Raw genomic sequence first — 21932 nt, 5'->3', positions numbered from 1 at the left:
TCTATACACAAGTAGCATGACCTTGTTCACATAGCCCTAATTATTGTGCGCCTTTCCTTTTCCTTTATCCACCTCTCCCCCTTTTTTTTTTATCTCTTTCCCCTTCTTTTTGTTCGGAATGTCTTGATGTGAATAGCCTTTTGGCATTTGCAGTATTTTTGGCCTTTCTTTTGCTGCGATATACCTTGTGATATATTTTCACTTATTGAGGGCTCTTTTTAATGAGCGTCTTGATCATTGGTTATGATATCACATAGCAGGGTGAAGTTTGTATATTTGTTGTGTCCTGTGTTCCTATCCATCCCCATGTGTGTGTATTGTATTATATGGTGTCTATGTATGTCCAGTCTGTGTGTGTTTCAGTGTTCCCGGGAGCGGCGCGCGCGTTTATTTATGTACTAGCAGTAACTCACGCTGGTGGTGGCTTCATGTGCGTAGGTCTGATGCGCCTCAAACATGCTAGCCTGTGTTCCACTGGACGCAGGCGTGGTGAAGCTGGTATTCTTGGCCCTTATGGGCATCTATAATACATGCGCGCTGCGGTGAGACTGCCAGCGTGTATTCACTGGGCGCTTATACTGCGCATGTGCAGTTTCTATGGCCCTGTTCACATGACCGGGACGCCGGTTTATACACTTTCTGCCCTTGCTGACTCATAGAGGGGATGTTCACAGAGTGTGGTAATGCCCTGACTGACTTCTGCAAGGTATTTAAGGTTTCCTGGATCACTTTGTGTCACTTCCCCTGACGAAGCCGTACAGGTTACGGCGATACGTGTGGGGTAATGGTCCTGGGTATGGCATCCATGTATCTTTATTTCCATTGCGACTATTGATTGTCTTGGTGGCAGTTTTATATATTGTTTTGCCTTGTCATGTGTCCTGGCACCACTGACATGTGGAGTTAACTTCTCTTTCCCCTTCTCCTTGCTATCTGGGGTTATTAGGGTCCTAGCATGAAAACTATATAACATGGATTTTTGTTAGTGGTTGCTTTATTATGGGCTGGGCTTTGTTTAGGGTTATTTAGTCTTCATGAGCCTGGGAATAGGGAGGTATACTGCTATAGTGCTATAGTGTCGCTGGATTATATGCTCACATTATATGTACTTATACGTATGACATTTTTGTATTGATATGCATTTTAGGTACTATGGATGCAATAGTTTTGTGATTTTATCATGTTTTTATTGTGTATAACTCTTTTGTATCAATAAAAATTACTTATTTCAGTCGTCACTTTAATTAGTGCAGTGTGCACTTTTTTGCAGTGGTGCTTTTCTTTTCCTTTTTCTACTTTCTGTGTCACCAGACCCTTTTTAGTCACCACACTTCCCAAAAGTGTCCCTTCACGTGACCTCTCTCTCCATGGCCACCTCTCATGGTTGTTGCGATCATGAGCCCCACGTCCAGTTGGTCCTACTGGTTGATGTGAGTCTGATCCTCTGTTACCACGTCCTCTACCGGGTCTTGTCTTTGCTACTCAACTCTGAGTTAACAGTGGAGTCACTATCTCTACCCTGCTTTGCTTCAGAAAGCGTACTGCCAGTCTCTATAGAAGTCTCCCTTTTCTCCATTTCTCGGGCTGGAAGCGGTCGCCATCCTCTTTCACTGATTTGGGCTAGCAGTCTCGTAAGGCGTCGTCTTTCCAGCCTTAACTGTTCCACCTCCCTTACATATGCCATACGATACTCCAGCAGAGTCCGTACATTTCCAAGACTCTCCACCGTACCTAAAACGAAGAATGGTACCATACCCTTTTCCCTAGGTATCTGATCTTCATGGTCACCTGGAATACTTAGCTTCACATTCCAGACTTTTTCACCATCTCTCGCATGGCTCGACCATTTTTCCTAATGACTTTCCTCACCATAGGAATAGGTATGTGTATTACATCTTCCAGAAGCCTCCCAGCCTTCCTCACATGCTCCAGCCACTTAGCAGCCTCTTCATTCTCCATCTGGATCAACCACTTTGTCCGCACACATTTCCAGTGCTGGTCACTCAGGACAGCTAGTCTTTTTGCTGTGACACTAGATGTAGACAGTACCACTAACTGTTTATCTTCCGGGGTCCAATACACCTTACACGCCCCCACAGCCTTCTTGAAATCTTCATGCATAGACTCCCTGGCACACGCTTCTCTCAGGTCTTCAGGTACCTCTAACACGCTCTTGAAGAGCGAGGTCACATTCTCTTCATGGACAGATGGCTCTCGGTTTGTCATGGAACTTTCCATCAAGACATCTGTCACGACTGGTTGATTGTCTTGTTCCGCCTCATTGTCACTCTGGCACTGCCAGTGTAATTCTGCAAACTCCAACTTCTGTTGCATTAGACCTAATGCTTCCCGGAGCACCTCCATATTTCCCAATATGGCCTTGTTCTTAGTTTGACACATTAATAGGTGACGTCTTAGCTCAGAGACTTCCTTCTCCAACTCATCCACTCTTTGCTCAACTGCCTGTATCAGGACCGTTTCTTGTTTTACAAGCTCTGTCCTTATCTTTAATAGGGCCTTTAAATCTGCCACTTTGTGCTTCTCTTGAGCCAGCTTTTTGGTGAGGTCTTGGAATGCCCGCGTTTCCTTCTCTCCAAGCCGGGCCTTGACTGCCAAACTCCTTCAAATCTTCTTGAGGCTCTGCCCGGTCACCCTCAGGTACCTCTCGACTTTTTGTACCTTCCTCACTGTAATCCCTTTCTATCTTAGAGTCACAGTCACCCCCAGAGTCTGAGTCACACCCCACAGGAGAATGAACCCTCCAGTTACCCTCTAACTGAGTGTCTGTTCCAGATGTTTTATCTACCACTTCACTGTCAGTCATTCTGTGGTACATGTCAAGAGACATCAGGTCCGTAAGTTGGGGAGACGCACCCTTTCCTCTTGTGTCACCAACTGAATGGGAGTCACTACCACTCGATCGGTCATCCTTGAACCAGCAGTCCCCACTTCTAACGGTGTTGGACCCCTCTGCTAAGTCCCCGAGTTGGCCAGACAGCCCCTTCTTCTGGTCACTTCTACATCTGACCTGTCCACTTTAGGAGGAGTCACTGTCTCAATGCATGCCACCCTAACAGAGAGGCCTCCATCCTCCTGCTGTAGAGGTACTCCCCTCTCCCAAAAGTCGGAGAACAGTTTAAAGTCCCGGCCTATAACCACTGGACAAGATAAATTCGGGACTGTAGCGACATCATGTCCCGCAATGACCCAGCCTGTCTCAAAGATTACCTTGGCCACTGGACAATCCTTAGTGCCCCTGTGGTTGCAAGTGACCTCAACCTTTCTACCGGGTATCTCAGGAGCAACCCTCACTAGAGTCACCGGGCTCCCAGGGTCGACCAGACCAACCACATCTTCGTTATTTATCTGTAGGGCACACTCCCGTAGCATCGTGCCATGTGGGTAGTTCACAAGACAGACTGGACACATATAGTACATTTGCCCCTGGCAACAGTTCGACTGCACCACCCCTTTTACGTTGGGATGCTCCACCCCCTTTTGGGCCACTATCCCCTTTTGGGACTCTTCCCCTTTTTGGGCAACTACTCCCTTTTGGGATACCGACCCCTTTTGGGACTTCACCCCTTTTTGGGCCACCACCCCATTTGGGTCACCGCCCCCTTTCGAGATTTCCCCATGTCCCCTCTATAGGCCTTCTTAGGCCAGAGTTCACACAGTACTGTTTCTGTCTTTCGGGTTTGTACTGGCCCTTTAAGAGGTTGAACGCTCTGACAACCTCTTACTACACCACACCAGCTCCAGCTGGCAGTGCCACAGCTGCAGCTGTAGCCACAAATCACTGACACCTCCGGCTGCCGCTCATAAGCCGCTGCGATTGTCACTGCAGCTCCTGCTGCTGCAGAACCTCTTGCTGCAACTTGCAACTGCAGCTCCCGCTGCCACAAGTCCATGCACACTCCTGTTGCGCCGTCTTCGTGGACCCGCCGATCCACAGCAATCTTCATAACCCTGCCGAGTTACAGCCAGACGCTTGTCACCTTCGTAGCCCCACCGAGCCACCACAAGCAGACTTGAGAAAAAAAAACTTAATGACCCCACTGAGCCACAGCAAGTTGGGAAGAGGAAAAAAAAAATCATGGACCCACTGATCCACAGCAAAACACCTGCACACATGCTCCTTGGACCGCTGCCCTCAGTCTATCACCAATTGTAACATTCCACCATGTGAGTGGACGGGGGTTACTCACTTGGCAGGTCTTTGAGGTAAACACTGGCACGCTCAGGGTTAAAATTAAGCCTTTCAGTTTATTATTTAGACAGTTCCAGCAGCCATTACACTGTCTGTTAAACGTTCAGCTTTAACACATGGATGCTGATACAGTCTCTCACTGACCCCGGTCAGTATAACATGGACACCTGTCTGTTACCTGCTTGTGTCGGTCACACAGGTTCCCGGGTACCTCTTATCCACAGGGGCACCCTATAGCCACTTGTCAAGGCAGTTACTTGTTGGAACGCCCACACAGGTTCTCGGATTCTTATCCTCAGAGGCATCCGATAGATATCAGTTCACACACAGTCTCTTTCTGACCACGGTCAGTATCACACAGTTTTCAAGACCGTCCGCTCCTTTTGGTTCAGAGTCGATGGCACGGCTTCCCCAGGCTATGCGACGTCCGAGCCTGGAACATGGGAGATCTGTCTGGGCTGACAGTCTCCAGTACATTCTCTCCCATGTGCAGCACACCTGCCTTAGATAGCCTGTAACCACTCCCAGTTACCACATGGCTAGTCACATGATGATGACCTCATCACAGGTCCTGCAGATTCACAAGCACACACATATCTTCAGACAAAACGGAGTACAGTGAGCCCCCTCACCACAGTGTGTGGCACATAGGTAGCCAGACCTTCCCAACTCTCATAGCTACCCATAGCCCGGACCCAAATGTGAACAACAACTACTTAAGAAAACACTCCGGGCTACATCACAGGGAGCTGCCATCCCCCTGACACATACCTTCCATTAACCACGCAACCACCCGTTACACCACAGTCTTCACAGTGGTAATGTTATGTATAGTGATTTGTATGGCTTTATGGCAATATAAAAAAGTGTTTGTTTTTTTCTAATAGTTTCCAATTGTAGATTAATTTTAAAAAATCACAATCTGAAAGCGCTGACAATCAGCAGAAGAATGGGCTCTGTCAGCACGATGAACAATAAAAGAGCATACAGTATTAAATAGATATCTTGGATTCAATGAGACTTGTGCACTTAGTTTGGAAATCCTTGTCAAAATGGCTGTATAGTCCTGAAATGAAAATAAGCATTTTATGAGTCCAGCTAGGAAGTTGCCATACGTAGTAACGTTTGTTGAATGAAGACTTAGATTCATCATGTTCAACATTCCTCCAAAACAATACATCGTCTTGTCACAAGATTATTTATAATCCACAATACTACTTTTTTGTGTCTGTCTAGTCCTTTTTAAATGCTGATATACAGTTGTGCTCAAAAGTTTACATAGCCTGGCAGAATTTTTGCTTTCTTGGCCATTTTTAAGAGAATATGAATGATAACACCAAAACTTTTTCTCCACTCATGGTTAGTGGTTGGGTGAAGCCATTTATTGTCAAACTACTGTGTTTTCTCTTTTTAAATCATAATGACAACCCAAAACATCCAAATGACCCTGATCAAATGTTCCCTTATGATTTTGGCCTGATAACATGCATAGACGTTGACACAAATGGGTTTGAATGGCTACTAAGGGGTAATATCCTCATCTGTGACCAGTTTGCTTGTAATCAATGGGTTTGCATAAAAGCTGAGTGAGTTTCTGGGATCCAGACAGACTCTTGCATCTTTCATTCAGCCACTAATGTTTCTGGATTGTGAGTTATGGTGAAAGCAAAAGAATTGTCAATTGATCTATGGGAAAAGGTAGTTGAACTGTATAAAACAGGAAATGGATACAAAAAGATATTCAAGTAATTGGTAATGCCAGTCAGCAGCGTTCAACTACCACAAAAGACTTCAAGCTGTCATTGGTGTTAGAGGGGGCAATAAACGGTATTAAGAAATGGGGTATGTAAACTTTTGATCAGGGTCATTTGGATGTTTTAGGTTGTCTTTATGATTTAAAAAGAGAAAACACAGTAGTTTGACAATAAATGGCTTCACCCAACCACTAACCATGAGTGAAGAAAAAGTTTTGGTGTTATCATTCATAATCTCTGAAAAAAGGCCAAGAAAGCAAAAATTCTGCCGGGGTATGTCAACTTTTGAGCACAACTGTAGTGTCTGCCATTACCATCTCTTGTGGTAGGACATTCTACAGTCTCACTGCTCTTAAGAGTAAAGAACCCTTTCCTATTTAGCTGCCGAATTTGCAATTCCTCCATATACAGTGGGGCAAAAAAGCATTTAGTCAGTCAGCAATAGTGCAAGTTCCACCACTTAAAAAGATAAGAGGCGTCTGTAATTTACATCATAGGTAGACCTCAACTATGGGAGACAAACTGAGAAAAAAAAATCCAGAAAATAACATTGTCTGTTTTTTTTTTCATTTTATTTGCATATTATGGTGGAAAATAAGTATTTGGTCAGAAACAAAATTTCATCTCAATACTTTGTGATATATCCTTTGTTGGCAATGACAGAGGTCAAACGTTTTCTGTAAGTCTTCACAAGGTTGCCACACACTGTTGTTGGTATGTTGGCCCATTCCTCCATGCAGATCTCCTCTAGAGCAGTGATGTTTTGGCTTTTCGCTTGGCAACACGGACTTTCAACTCCCTCCAAAGGTTTTCTATAGGGTTGAGATCTGGAGACTGGCTAGGCCACTCCAGGACCTTGAAATGCTTCTTACGAAGCCACTCCTTCGTTGCCCTGGCGGTGTGCTTTGGATCATTGTCATGTTGAAAGACCCAGCCACGTTTCATATTCAATGCCCTTGCTGATGGAAGGAGGTTTGCACTCAAAATCTCACGATACATGGCCCCATTCATTCTTTCATGTACCCGGATCAGTCGTCCTGGCCCCTTTGCAGAGAAACAGCCCCAAAGCATGATGTTTCCACCACCATGCTTTACAGTAGGTATGGTGTTTGATGGATGCAACTCAGTATTCTTTTTCCTCCAAACACGACAAGTTGTGTTTCTACCAAACAGTTCCAGTTTGGTTTCATCAGACCATAGGACATTCTCCCAAAACTCCTCTGGATCATCCAAATGCTCTCTAGCAAACTTCAGACGGGCCCGGACATGTACAGGCTTAAGCAGTGGGACACGTCTGGCACTGCAGGATCTGAGTCCATGGTGGCATAGTGTGTTACTTATGGTAGGCCTTGTTACATTGGTCCCAGCTCTCTGCAGTTCATTCACTAGGTCCCCCCGCGTGGTTCTGGGATTTTTGCTCACCGTTCTTGTGATCATTCTGACCCCACGGGGTGGGATTTTGCGTGGAGCACCAGATCGAGGGAGATTATCAGTGGTCTTGTATGTCTTCCATTTTCTAATTATTGCTCCCACAGTTGATTTCTTCACTCCAAGCTGGTTGGCTATTGCAGATTCAGTCTTCCCAGCCTGGTGCAGGGCTACAATTTTGTTTCTGGTGTCCTTTGACAGCTCTTTGGTCTTCACCATAGTGGAGTTTGGAGTCAGACTGTTTGAGGGTGTGCACAGGTGTCTTTTTATACTGATAACAAGTTTAAACAGGTGCTATTACTACAGGTAATGAGTGGAGGAAAGAGGAGACTCTTAAAGAAGAAGTTACAGGTCTGTGAGAGCCAGAAATCTTGATTGCTTGTTTCTGACCAAATACTTATTTTCCACCATAATATGCAAATAAAATGAAAAAAAAACAGACAATGTGATTTTCTGGATTTTTTTTTCTCAGTTTGTCTCCCATAGTTGAGGTCTACCTATGATGTAAATTACAGACGCCTCTCATCTTTTTAAGTGGTGGAACTTGCACTATTGCTGACTGACTAAATACTTTTTTGCCCCACTGTATAATAAATGTCCCATTGTCCTTTGTAAGGCCAGTAGAAGGAATAAATCGTGCACCAGTCCTTTGTGCTGACCACACATGTATTTCCACATATAATTGAGATCTCCTCCGAGTTATCTTTTTCTCCAATGTAAACAGGCTAAACCAATTTCTGAACTCTAATTATAGGAGAGGCCTTCTATTCTTTGTAATAATCTAGTTGCCGCCTTTTAATTGACTCTAACTTCCCAATACTTTATTTAAATGTGGAGCCCAAAACTGGATCCCATATGGTATATATGGCCTTAAAAGGAATTATAAAGGGGTAATATTACATGAGAGAAAGCTCATTAGCTCAAGTGTATGTAATGTGTACCCACCCGGCCTAACTAATAGTTGCAGCTTGTTCTGAGCAGTGTGAGTTCTCTGCTGTAGGTGGGAGTTTTATATCAGGCTAGGAAAACAAGTCAAAAATGTGTCTGTGATTTTATTCCCTTATGTTGATGTTTTGCTTACTTCTGCCCTTGTTTTTTTTAATTTTTTCAGGCTAGCAGATCTTGGTTTAGAAACGTTTACTCTGACAGATCTATTCACTCGTATCTTTATCCCAACTTCATTTTTGTTGGTGTGTATATTACACCTACATTACTTTCATGACCATTTCCTGCAGCTCACGGACCTTAAGGCTGTAACCAGCAAACAGGACAACACAATTTACAGGTAGGTAAAATGGTAGACAATAAAGCAGTAGGCAGTACTTAATGTGTTTAAATTTTGTATAAATGGGCACAAAGTACAGTATAAAAGCAGGACTTATCTGATTGTTCTTTATATGATATTATACAATTGATTGTATATGATATTTTACAATTAGGTCATTTTTCTTTATATGGTATGAAGGGATTTTTACCAATGTTAGATCTTAAATGTTGCACAAAATAGATAATTCTGGTGTAGAAAAAAACATTTTTTCACTTTTTTCCAATGAATCGATACAAAAAAGACAAACACGTGCAATGTTATCTATGCCGTGATTAGGGCTGTTCCTGAAATTTATCTAAGTAAATTAGATAGTGTAGTTCATGGTAGGAATATTTGATCCCCTCTATTGTACTATTCAGTCATTTTAAAGGATAGTTCAGTTTTCAATAACTTCACCACAAATTTCTTAAAAATAAACTGATCAAAGATCGTCCTGAAGTAAAGTGTCATTGTGCGAGATTGATTAGAACTAGTGATGAGCGAGTATACTTGTTGCTTGGGTTTTCCCGAGCATGCTCAGGTGTCCGCCGAGTATTTTGGCGTGCTCGGAGATTTAGTTTTCGTCAATGCAGCTGCATGATTTGCGACTGCTAGACAGCCTGAATACATGTGTTTAATGCCTGTTTGTTAGGGAATTTCCACATGTATTCCGCCTGTCTACAAGTCGCAAATCATGCAGATAAGACAACGAAAACTAAATCTCCGAGCACACCAGAATACTCAGAGGACACCCGAGTATGCTCGGGAAAACCCAAGCAACGAGTATACTCGCTCATCACTAATTGGGACCTATCTGGGAATGATTGCTGAAGGACTGCTATGTGTAAACTTGGTCTGTAGCTTCGCATTACGTTTGATGACGAGTGTTGCACTACCTGTCTATTCTACCTGTGAGACATACTTGCAGTCAATAGTATCTTGTATTCCCTTCATATACATAGTCAATCTTGCGTGTTATTTTATCTTTGTTACTTACCTAACTGCCACTGTGTCATGCATCTCGTCATGCTTCATTTCATCTTATTTAACAGCTTTCCTTCTCTCTTTTAACTCATATTTCCATTGCATGCATTCTTGTGCCTTCATCTCCAACTTGTAGCCATGCCAAAGTTAATGGGCGTGTATACCTAATAATAAATAGGTAGGTACCTAAATGCCATCTACATGTGGCCAAAAAATACATACAATAGAAAGTGCTTGTATTTAAGAATCCAATTTATGATGAATATTATATTTTTAGACTGTAATATTCTCACACTATAAAATATTTTGGTGTTACTTTATCTCTGTAAATAATATTATTATTACTATGGTTTATGATGATATTTGAAGCATACTCTAGTTCCATTTCCTGTGTTACCACTATTTAAAGGCAATCTGTCACCAGAAAAAAATGCTATTAACCTGCAGATATGGGGTTAACCTGCAAGTTAATTGCGTTATTATTTTACCCGGTGCCCACACTTAGCTGAACAATTCGGGGAAAAAATTAACTTTATTCCCCCTATAACAATCCGTTTCGGTCAGCCCTGACTCTGCATTGGGGCTGAAGGGTAATAGTGATTTTTCTGGGGACAGAAACATGTTGTGCTTGTGTAAATGTATTCTCTCTTTTGCAGATTGAGGTTTTACCTGTTGACCTCTGTTATACAAGACAAAGGTTTTCTGGCCATTAATATATGTGGATATTGTAAAGTAAATAGTAATTTGCAGAAGGGACACATACTAGATGTACAGGAGAAAGTACCTCCACTGTTACATCAGATACAATAATGTGGTGTAATTTCGTAACTAAAATATTTAAATGATTTATATTTTGTGCATTCCTATTACTTAGATCCAGATTGGCCGTGAGTGCATATAAAATATGATTTTCTATTATAGGCATCTATTTAAGTACATTTTAGCCATTTTGGGCTATAATTTTTAGATTTCAACATGCTTTACATCTGGCACAATTTAGACATTTTTCACATTCATTTCTAATGTATAAAAATGCAAAATAAAAAAGATATGCACTGATTTAAATGAACAAGAGGCTCTGCAATAACACAATAAAACACAGATTAAAAAAAAAACAACTAAATTCACTCTGTACAGTTCAGTGCAAAGTTTTATGGGTTATTTTGGCTAAAGCCAAGAGTGGATACTAAAGGAAGAAAAGGCAGAAAGAACTTGCGACTTAAACTTTGGCTTCATGATTACATTAAGAAGAAAAATTAAAGCGATGCTATGACTATTATTGTAATAGTACAAGGACACTTGAGATTTTTCACCCTGAAGCGAACAATTGAAGTTGTCTCCTTAATAGATTTTTAGCATGATTCGCACAAGACTTCCATTTGCCATGGAGCCCAAGCCTAATAAGTCTGTTGTTCTTAAAAAACAACCATCGAATAATGCCCCCCATGTACTGTAAACCTGGTCTAACTGGTATTTACAGTACAGGTGGTTTAATACATTTCTCAACCACACCATAAATGCAGTGTAGACTCTACTTATGTGTGTAGTGCCTTTAAATCTCACTTCATTTGCATGCGGGACTCAGAAAGAATATCTGTAGACCAAAAGAGCTTTTCGCTGACAGCAACGATCACTTTTAGTCCAACTTTAAGGAAAATCCAAAAAGAAATGGATTACTATACTCTTACCTAAGAAATAATAAAATGTAATCTTTCCTTCACACTATTTAAAAATGTTTGCTTAAAATATGTTGTTATAACATGAAAAACAAACTGAACTGCTTATTTAGTGCAGAGGGAAGCTGAACAGGATAGAGTCACCACCATGATGTGGTGTGTCTATTTTTCATATTTAATCTTTTTTTGGCCCTTATATTCAATTCCATAAACCCCATGTGTCATTCGTGTTTCTTCTATGCAGCAAAAAAACAAACAAAAACCTTATGCATTATATTTACCAGTGCCCACAGGTATATTTTGCCAGTGGCTTTGACTGGAGAACTATTACTGGAAGATATAAATACAAGGCACTTAATCTCTAGCAAAGGGATAAAAAAATGTTTGTTCATAATTATTTTATCAACTTAGGATACTCGTTTCGGTTTTGACAACTCTTTTATTGCGTTATAATTAAGTATTCTGTGTACATTGGCATCTTGATATCAAAGACTCACTTGGACCAGGCTGTATATTAAAATCATTAGACATTAGACCAATATGTGAAACATTTGTCATTGGTCTTGTGATTGTGCACAAAATACATATTGAATGAGTTATACAATTAATAGAATATCTGTGGTGTACACTTAGGGTGTCTTATGGTATAATGAGGGCACATGTATAAGTAATGATGCACAGCCATATCCTGCATGTAACAGCCTGCAAATTCTGTAATCGGTTAAGTATACGGTAATTATAGATATTAGCTACTAAACATAGTATACATCTACAGCATGGGTATACTGAAGATGCATGTTCTAATCATATCTACTCATAATCTCCTAATTGGAGACATCATTAAGTATTGTCATGATGCATGCACTAACTTTAGAAAAAGTATCACTTTTCCTCACCAACTCTCATATTCCTTTTCTCTTTTTGTTTTAATTGCTGTTGAGCAGCATCAAGAAAAAAATTCCAATTCACCAAAATGAGTAAGTGCTATGAAGCTATGAAATGCGCTATATGCCACGCTATCATTTCATGCTTCTGTATCTTAAACTCTGGCTATTTTCTCCCATGAGGAGGAAATATCAAGTTTAAGTGTTACAACCACTTGCAAATAAGCACTGTCCACATATGAGCCATAATTTTCCTTGCTTTCTCCTTTATTAGGAATGATGAGACATAAATTTACAGTATATACAGTTTTCCAGTTTCTGTTTTGTTTGGCCAAGATTTTTTTCTCACAAGATGCTTGAAAATTGGGCAACTAACTCCTACGTGTAATCCACAGATTGGTACACCCAGAAGGAAGTTTAGCCGATATAACAATGATGAACTTAAATACAGAGGCTGAAATGTTGGAAGAGAAAGAGGAAAAGCAGTTGGAGGTGTGTGGACGTCAAAAAGACCAGGATCCGGATTCAGAAGATGAGTGGGAAAAAGGGGATGATAAAGGTGGAGGAGGAACTGATGATGAAGAGGAGGAGGAGCAGGAGGAAGAACAATCAGAAGAGGAGGAAACATCAGGTATTGGCATTATTATTGCGCCCCCAGGAGCTATTGCCCATAGATGTAAACTGCCTTTCTCATGTCTTAGGCCTCTGTTGGAAGCCAGATTCTAGCACTGTTTTCTTCCTAATAAGTGTATGTAAATAAGATCTCTCATACAGCAAAAGAAACTGTCTTCCAAAGATCATCTAGGAGGAGCAACTATCTTGCAAGTCAATGTCCGTCCCTTAAATAAACTTTACAACAAGGCTCAATGCGGGGGTGGACATGACATTGACTAAAAGGGTAGCTATTTCTTTTTTCCATATTACTTGCCAGACAACACTTTTGCAGAACAAAATAAGTTAATTTGCATACTTTTCTCTCATGGAAGATTGCCTGAAAGGCTTCATACTCAGCTAATATCTTTTTAAACAATGTCATCGAAACAGAGACCATGATATGTATGAAAAAAGGGGGGAAAGGCCCGAGTTGCCTAATGGGCCAACAATCATGAGTAGACTGAACACTCCAAGCATGGAGTCCCACTCAATTGTGTTCCCAGGTGACTCATTCTCCCCGCCCTTATAGTTAAGAGTTGATCCTATACTTTCATACTTTTTTTTTTACAGTCTTTTTTTTTTTTTTTTTACCAATTATCTTGTCTATAAATATGTACCACATGTTATTGCCCTGTATGTAATTGATCGTTAATAAAGATTTACTTTTTATTCATGGACTATTTGACTGTTGTGAGTATTAGACTCAGCTAGTATCTTTAAAGCGAACCAGTACTTGCCCCAAGTTGCTCCAATCGTTTCACCCTATGCCAGCTAGTCTCTGCCCTACATTGATGAGAAACAAAACATCCTGAAATAGGCCATCTGAATACGGGTTTCATTTATTCCTGGTCGTGTTGTACAGTCTGACAACTACTTGTAAGATAGCTATTTATCCTAGGTGCTATTTGCTTGTACAAGGTAGCTTATCTGTATATTTTTCTCCCATGGATCATTGCCTGAAAGACTCCGTATGCAGCTGTTTCTTTAAGAAGAGCCATTACTGCCTTCACATTAAAAACTGTATGTGAAAGCTTTGTATAGAATGAAAAACTAATAGTACCTGAAAAATGTTGGAAATAATTGATTTAAATCTATAATTTTCAGATTCTTATAAACCCAGGGACCTTACTGGGTATATTGTAATCCTATAATATAGTTAAACAAACTAGTGGTTGGTAACAGATCAGACAGCATCATGAAAGTTGTGTCAGTATCACATTATTTTGCCTAACACTAGAAGTAACAAAGGAAAGCAGCATTATATTTGGTGCCTTTTTACTTGTTTTTGTAAATCGCACGCAGCCAAAAATTCACAGATTGTGTTTTATAAATAAACTGTAATAAAATATTTTATCAAAATAAATTTTAAATATGTTTTTTTTTTTAATTCAGATTCCAGAAATAAATGGCATCTAGTTATTGACCGCTTGACAGTTCTCTTCCTAAAGTTTTTGGAATATTTCCATAAGTTGCAAGTCTTTGCCTGGTGGATTTTAGAACTCCATATAATAAAAATAGTTACTTCGTATATCATATGGGTGACTTTGAAAGAGGTAGGGCATTTATTCATTTTGTGTGATACATAATAGACTTTTTATGAGTTCAGTTTCACGTTTTGCATTGTTTTAATAACTTTTCTTTGTATAAGTCAGTATATGGGGAATGTAACCTCTCGTTTGTATAAATGGTAGCATTTAAAGTGGTTCCTCCCTTTTAGCCTCCTGCACACCATTATAGTGCCTGTGATAAAAGTTATAGCAACAGCCGTTCCTCACCCTCCCCATGTTCGGCATTGCATCTCCACCGCTGCTTCAATGTCAACAGTACCACACTCAAGCACTGGACCTAGCAGCTAATCTGAAATGGCAAAGCTGCTGAACCTAGAGATTGGCTGCAGCGCTGCCGATAGCATGCAGAATTCTGATAGGGGAAAACCCCTTTAAATCTTTTCTAGAAGTTGTATGTTAGACCTGTTATAGTCCAAATGATGATGGTGCATGTGTAATGATACATTTGTACTATCTCACTGGTTTCTCTTCAGTCTACCTCATGGCTGGTGTATATCTTCATCAATATTTTGAGCCCAAGTCAAAGTGGCACATTTTGGAAATCTTGTTAGCCAGAATTCTGTTTTCCCAACACCTTGGCCCCTTTATATTGCCTTCTCAGCGCCACCTTCCACTGGTTGATTGTTAGGCCACTGATATGGGCGGCGTTACACATTGCAAAGCACTGCAAAGATGCAATGAGAAAACTGAGAGGAGCATAAGTGACATTTCTTATACAGAGACATGACATAACAGAACCAATGACCTGTCAATTAACCAGAGCAGGATGTCTAGAGGGGCAATACAAAGCAGGACCAAGGTGCTGGACATGCATTGCACTTTTTGCCTCATTTGCTTATTTTTACAAAGAAAAATTTCTAACTGTGGAAGCCACATAAAGGTATTAATTATCTTTTTTTTTTATGGAGCTGCACTTCATATAAAAAAAGTATCATACAATGTGCAAACAGGTTTAGACTTGTTCATTTGTCTAGGTGTCAAAGCCAAACAGTGACTTGGTCACAGGGGCGCACACCGACAGAAAAGGTTCCCTGTGCCAGAACAGTATATGGGCCCTTTGCAGTCCAATAACTCATCACAATGCACAATTCCACCTGCTGTAGAGGTAGATGTTGCCCCCTTTCATCTTCAGCCTCTGTGTAGGTGTGTAGCTTGCACAAATGGCATGTCCGCTTCTGCTTAGTCATAACTACCTGGTTCAGGCACTTATTCACTCATCCACGTAGCCAGGACCAGATATGTGCCTGACAGGGCAACCAGGGAAAGTTGTGTTTTTGCTCACACATTTATTGATATAGATAAGCATAACTCACTCAGACAGCAATACATTCATACAGACAGTCATGAACAGGCAGTTTATACCACTAAACACACATATATAGCTTACTGGCGGTTAGCACACACTTCTCCCATCCTTTAAATTGAAAAAGAGGGGCAGGCACAAAGGAGGTCAAAAAGTATTTACGGTATTTTCCTTTTGATGGTTATTGAAGCAGTACTATTGATGTAATATTTCATTTTGTTTGTACGCAGGTATCTTTGCTCAATTATGTCTTTTTGACTGCCTGGGCTTTTGCCCTTCCATATTCCCAGTTACGGCCTTTGGCATCTAGTGTCTGTACTGTTTGGACTTGCGTGATTATTGTATGCAAAATGTTGTATCAACTCGCAACCATTGAACCCCTCAACTTTTCCAGCAACTGTATCATGGTAAGTTATATTACCCAAACAGCAGTGGTCAGACTATTTCCACTATGGTCTATATAGCCTGCAACCTTCTATATCATATAGACAGCAAAAATGAAATACAAAGTCAGATGTTAGGTTTATATAAAGATAAATACAGAATCAAAAACAAAAGTGCAAATTATATGTGTTGTTTCTAAATTATCTTGTGATGCTAATAAATGTGTTGCATTATCATTGGACATACTCATTTATACATTAAAAAATCATATTATTCTGTAGTGAAATACGTTATTGGTCTCCTAAAGTATATGTTATATATTTCAGTATTAGTCTGCTGTATAACTTGTACCTTTATGTTATAGCCTTTACCAAATCAGACAAATATTGTCAAAACAGAGGAACTTGAGAAGTCACTCCTCTACAGTGGTCCAATTGATCCATCGGGATGGGTAGGACTAAAAAAGTCTGTACCTCTTCTTTTGTACTTACGGGTAATTTGCTTTTCTTTTATACATTTTCAAAATGGATAATTTTCCTAATAATTGATATGACACAAAAGATCTGTAGTACTTCATAACAGTACTTTACTTGTATGAACTCCATTGTTATAACGCACAATAGTTTATGTTAGGGAATCCCTGTTGGAAAGATAAGGATAAGGTTATGCCTCTACTCATGATGAAGGTTCAGATTAGAGCCTTCATTTACAAATCTCTGAACAAATTTCTAAACTATGACACCAAGAATAGCACACCGTGCACTTCTGTTTTTGTAGTCAAAATGAGGGAAGCCCAAAGGACTCTAATATTAAATCAAAAGGTTCTGTCAGCATCCTTTGGGCACAGCTACGCAACAGATGTGCACAGCATTGTAGGTCATATTATGAACAGATGTCATGACTTATATGTGAACAAAGCCTGAGAGTTGGTTGCTAGCTGTTTTCTGTTACTTCTTTGCCTCTCCACGTCCTAATGAAATATACCATTCTCCATTAGGAGGTTAAAAGGCATCTGTGGCTTCCACCATCTGATTAAGATGTGCAGGCTCTTCCTCTCCCATCCTGCCCAATACCCACTGCAAGTACTCACAGAAGAAGGTGTAGTTGCTTTGCTTCTCTGGGGTCCTGGTTTCAAATCCCACCAAGGACAACATCTGCAATGAGTTTGTATGTTCTCCCCGTGTTTGCACGGGTTTCCTCCGGGTACTCCAGTTTTCTCCTACGCTCCAAAGACATACTGATAGGGAATTTAGATTGTGAGTCCCATGGAGGCAGTGCTGATAATGTCTGTAGAGCACCTCGGAATACGATCATGCTATATGAAAGCATAATAGTGAACACTGTGGGTGGTCCTGATCAGCATATTTAACTTCTTACATGCCATGTTTATTATGAACAATGGCATCTAAGTAACTAACCCAAAAAGGAGGATTCCCTCTGTTTGGCTATCAGCACCAAGATATTCAAGATTTTTGGGAACCCGGGCCTAACTATGGCCCCTGAACTAATTCTTTCATGGTACCAGCCTACTGGGCTATGGCATAGGTGTGGCCTAATAGTTTACTTGTCAGCTGTATACTAACAGATAATAATGCTTTGGAATACTCTGTAATATTCTGCAAGAGATCAAAGGATCCCACATTTTAGTCTCCTATATGGACAAAAGAAAAGGTGTATTAAGTTCAATAATTTATATTCAAATAGAAAAAGCCTTCCTTTCCTCCCTAAAAATATTTTAATTAAAAAAATTGCATTTTTAAAAAAATGGTAAATAAAATATAAAAAGCTATCTACATTATATTTTATGGCTGTAATCGTACTAAGGCTAGTTTCACACTAGCGCTTTTGAGCGCAGTGACGGCCTGCGCACGGCCGCCGCTAAGCCCCGCCCCCTTCCGCGCCTCCGCCGGTAGCTCCGCCTACCGGCGCATGACGCTGCATGCTTCGTGCGTCCCCTATCTTTATCACTGGGGGCGCAGGCCGTGCGCAGTATGCATTTGGCGGCGCATGCGTCCTTTTGACGGTGCGCCGACCTGCGCCAAACGCAACCTGCTGCAGTTTGGTTGCGCTCGGTGCACCGTCAAAAAGGCGCATTCGCCGCCAAAACCATACTGCGCACGGCCTGCGTCCCCAGTGATAAAGATAGGGGACGCACGACACATGCAGCGTCATGCGCCGGTAGGCGGAGCTACCGGCGGAGGCGGGGCTTAGCTGCGGCCGTGTGCAGGCCGTCGCTGTGCTCAAAAGCGCTAGTGTGAAACTAGCCTAACCTATTGAAATAAAGACACTATTCAAACAGGTGAAAATAATGCTAATGCTGAAATGTTGATATTTTTAAACTAGCAATTCACTTGCAGCCTCGTATTGATTCTATGGAACCTAATTTTTTAAAATTTCTTATTGGCAAAAAAATAATACAGAAAACATGTGGATATGCAATTTCTCTTTTTTCTTCCTTACAGAATAATTTACTCATGTTGTTCATATTAGCTTTTGAAGTGACCATCTACCGGCATCAGGAATATTACAGGTGTAGAAACAATCTGACAGCACCAGTTACAAAAACAATATTTCATGAAATTACAAGGCTGCACCTGGATGATGGGCTCATAAATTGTGCCAAGTATTTCATAAACTATTTTTTCTACAAATTTGGTATGGAGGTAAGCCTTTTAATAAAGCATTTAAAAGTGAAATCCGCTATTGAAAACATTTTAAAAACTACTTTATAAAGGGGTGAAAAATGAATTACTTATTTAAAAAAATTTCTTAAGACCTTTTTGTTATCATGATTTACATGGTAAAAATATCATTTGTGCATTAAATCACATTCACACAGCCTGTATGTTGCAGATATTTTAAGTTCAAAATGTGCTACAATACAGTGGCATGTAAAAGTTTAGCTACCCCTTGTCAGAATTACTGTTATTGTGAACAGTTAAGTAAGTTGAAGATGAAATGATCTCTAAAAGGCGTAAAGTTAAAGATGACACATTTCCTTTGTATTTTAGGCAAGAAAAATATATTGTCATCTTTTACATTTTAAAAATTACAAAAAGGAAAATGGATTTATGCAAAAGTTTGCTCACCCTGCATGGTTAGTAGCTAGTAGAACCCCATTTTGCAAGTATCACAGCTCGTATACTCTTTTTGTAGACAGCCAGGAGTCATTCAGTGCTAGTTTTTAAGGGATTTTCATCCATTCTTCCTTGAAAAATTCTTCCAGTTCTGTGAGATTCCTGGGTCATCTTGCAAGTACTGCTTTATGTTCAGAACAGGGGACTGTGAGGGTCATTGTAAAACATTCAACTTGTGCCTTGTGAGGTAGTGGAGTTTGATGTGTGTTTAGGATCATTATCCATTTGTAGAAACAATCCTCTTTTCAAGTTCAGCTTTTTCACAGATGGTGTTATGTTTGCATCAAGAATTTATGGAAATTTAATTGAATGCATTATTCTCTTTACCCGTGAAATGTTCCCCATGCCATTGGCTGCAGCAGAACCCCAAAGCCTGATTCATCCACCCCCATGCTTAATGGTTGGCAAGATGTTCTTTTCCTGATATTGTGTGCCCTTATTTCTCCACACATACCTCTAATCATTGTGACCAAAGAGCTCTATTTTAACCTCATCGATCCACATAACTTGTTTCCAAAATGCATCTGGCTTGTTTAGATTTTTTTTGCATACTTCAGAGGCTGAATTTAATGTTGAGGTCGCAGGATAAGTTTTCTTCTGATGATGCTTCCATGAAGGACATATTTGTGCAGGTGTCTCTGAACAGTAGGACAATGTACCACAACTCCAGCGTCTGCTACATCTTTCTGAAGGTCTTTTTCAGTCAAGCGGCGGTTCCCCTACAAGAAGCTCTGACTGAAATTTTGCTTGGTCTTCCAGACCTTATCTTGACCTCCACTGTTCCTCTTAATTGCTATTTCTTAATTACATTGCAAACTAAGGAAGGGGCAAATTGAAAAGGCTTTGATATCTTCTTATAGCTTTCTCTTGCTTTCAGGGCCTCCACCATTTTCATTTTCAGAGTGCTAGACAGCTGCTTAGAAGAACCCATGGCTACTGCTTTTTGGCACAATGTTACACAAAGATGGGTTTTTATAAAGTCGTGAAATTTGCATCACCTGGCCTTTCCTAACCATGATAGTGAACAAGCCAAAACCCCAACAGGCTAATTAAGGTCTGAAACCTTGGTCAAAGTTATCGGAGCACATAAATCTCCAAAGGTGCCCAAATTTTTGCCTCAGCCCATTTTCCTTTTTGTGATTTTTAAAATGTTTTTTTTTAATGTTTTAACATTAAAGGAGCCTCAGTAACCTCTGGTCACTGAGGCTCTCTTCCCTGCTAGGCTGAACTTTGGTGAGATCCCCCCTAGCACCGTGAGTGCTCACGGTGCTAGCGGGGATCTCATCGGATCTCAACACAGTTCAGCCCGGCTCGGAACAAAGCCTCAGTGACCGGAGGTAACCTCTATGACATCACCGCCAGTCACTGACGCTGCTCTTGCAGCATCTCATTCACCAGTGGTTCTCAGCCTGGACGGTCGCATCTTGGCATCGTCCAGGTTGAAAAATAGTCATCCCCCAGAAATGGATTACGGAGTGAGACAGAACGACAGATAGATGAGGAATATTTTTGCATTTTATTTTTGTTTTATTACAGGACAACGAGGGCTTCGGTGGAATAGGCGTTGGGTGAGTAAAGCTGTGTTTGTTATTTTTTAAAAAAAATGGAAAAGTGTGTTTTGTTTTATTTCTAATAAAAGACATTATTCTGGCTGTGTCTTTATTTACCATACAATTATAGGATTAGTAATGGATAAGTGTCTTATAGACGCTTCTCCATTACTAAGCCGTGGGCTTGATGTCACCTGATAATTACAAAGGTGACATCAACACCACAAATATGCCCCCACTTGCCACTGCTACAGGATAAGTGGGAAGGGCCAGGCAAAGCACCAGAACTGGCGCATCTAATAGATGTGCCTTTTCTGGGCAGCTGCAGACTGCTATTTTTAGGCTGCGGGGGTCAATATCCATGGCTCCTTATCAGCCTGAGAATACCAGCACCCAGCTGTGAGCTTTAGCAAGGCTGGTTGTCAAAAATGCAAGGGGATCCCACGCCGTTTTTTACAATTATTTATTTAAATTAAAAAAAACAGCGTGGGGACCCCTCTATTCTTGATAACCAACCTTGCAGAAGCTGAGATCTGAGGGTTGCAGCCCCCAGCTGTGAGTTTACTGTAACACTTCTTCCCCAATGCTGATGCGTGTCACACAGATGACATCCATGAGTGTTATGCATGTTCACGTGTGCGGGATGTTTTGCGGTCCGTGCTGACATTAAAAACGGACATGTCAGCATGTTTTGCCCACGGACACATGGTCCGTGGAAACACACTGACATGTGCATAAACCCATTCACTTGAATAGGCAAATTGTGCTCCATTCCTCCCGAGTCGTAGTACTGTGTACAGTCACATCTTGGGTATTGCCACGTTCAGTAGAAATTTTGGGACAAATTTTGGTGCCATTTTTACCCACTTCTTGGGTGAAAATGTAAAATCTTTGGCTAAAACAAAATTTTGATGGTAAAAATTTAGTTTTTTATCTTCACTGCCCAATGGTATTCTAACATCGGCGGCCGTGCCTGCCGATATTCCATCAGCGGCGGCACCCGCCGCAGCTCGTCTCACCTGCGCTTCTCCTCCCGGGCACTCTCCCATCCTTCCTCCCGTGCTGCTGCGGTCCCGTGCACCACCCTTAGGCCG

General features: G+C 40.9%; 1 protein-coding gene across 1 annotated transcript in view; it reads left to right on the top strand.

The window, feature by feature from the left end:
• PIEZO2 (piezo type mechanosensitive ion channel component 2) overlaps positions 1 to 21932 on the top strand; it is a 438513-nt gene that overhangs the window by 253674 nt on the left and 162907 nt on the right. Inside the window, exons 16-21 of the mRNA XM_073550976.1 lie at positions 8504 to 8677; positions 12638 to 12873; positions 14289 to 14449; positions 15998 to 16174; positions 16516 to 16644; positions 18614 to 18814. Coding sequence (XP_073407077.1) covers positions 8504 to 8677; positions 12638 to 12873; positions 14289 to 14449; positions 15998 to 16174; positions 16516 to 16644; positions 18614 to 18814 — 1078 coding nt within the window. The remainder of the gene's footprint in view (positions 1 to 8503; positions 8678 to 12637; positions 12874 to 14288; positions 14450 to 15997; positions 16175 to 16515; positions 16645 to 18613; positions 18815 to 21932) is intronic.

This window comes from Dendrobates tinctorius, unplaced genomic scaffold (genome assembly GCF_039654945.1).
Source record: "Dendrobates tinctorius isolate UK_male_01 unplaced genomic scaffold, ASM3965494v1 ptg000171l, whole genome shotgun sequence".
Lineage (NCBI taxonomy): Eukaryota > Metazoa > Chordata > Amphibia > Anura > Dendrobatidae > Dendrobates > Dendrobates tinctorius.
This window is presented reverse-complemented; position numbering and strand designations above follow the sequence as displayed.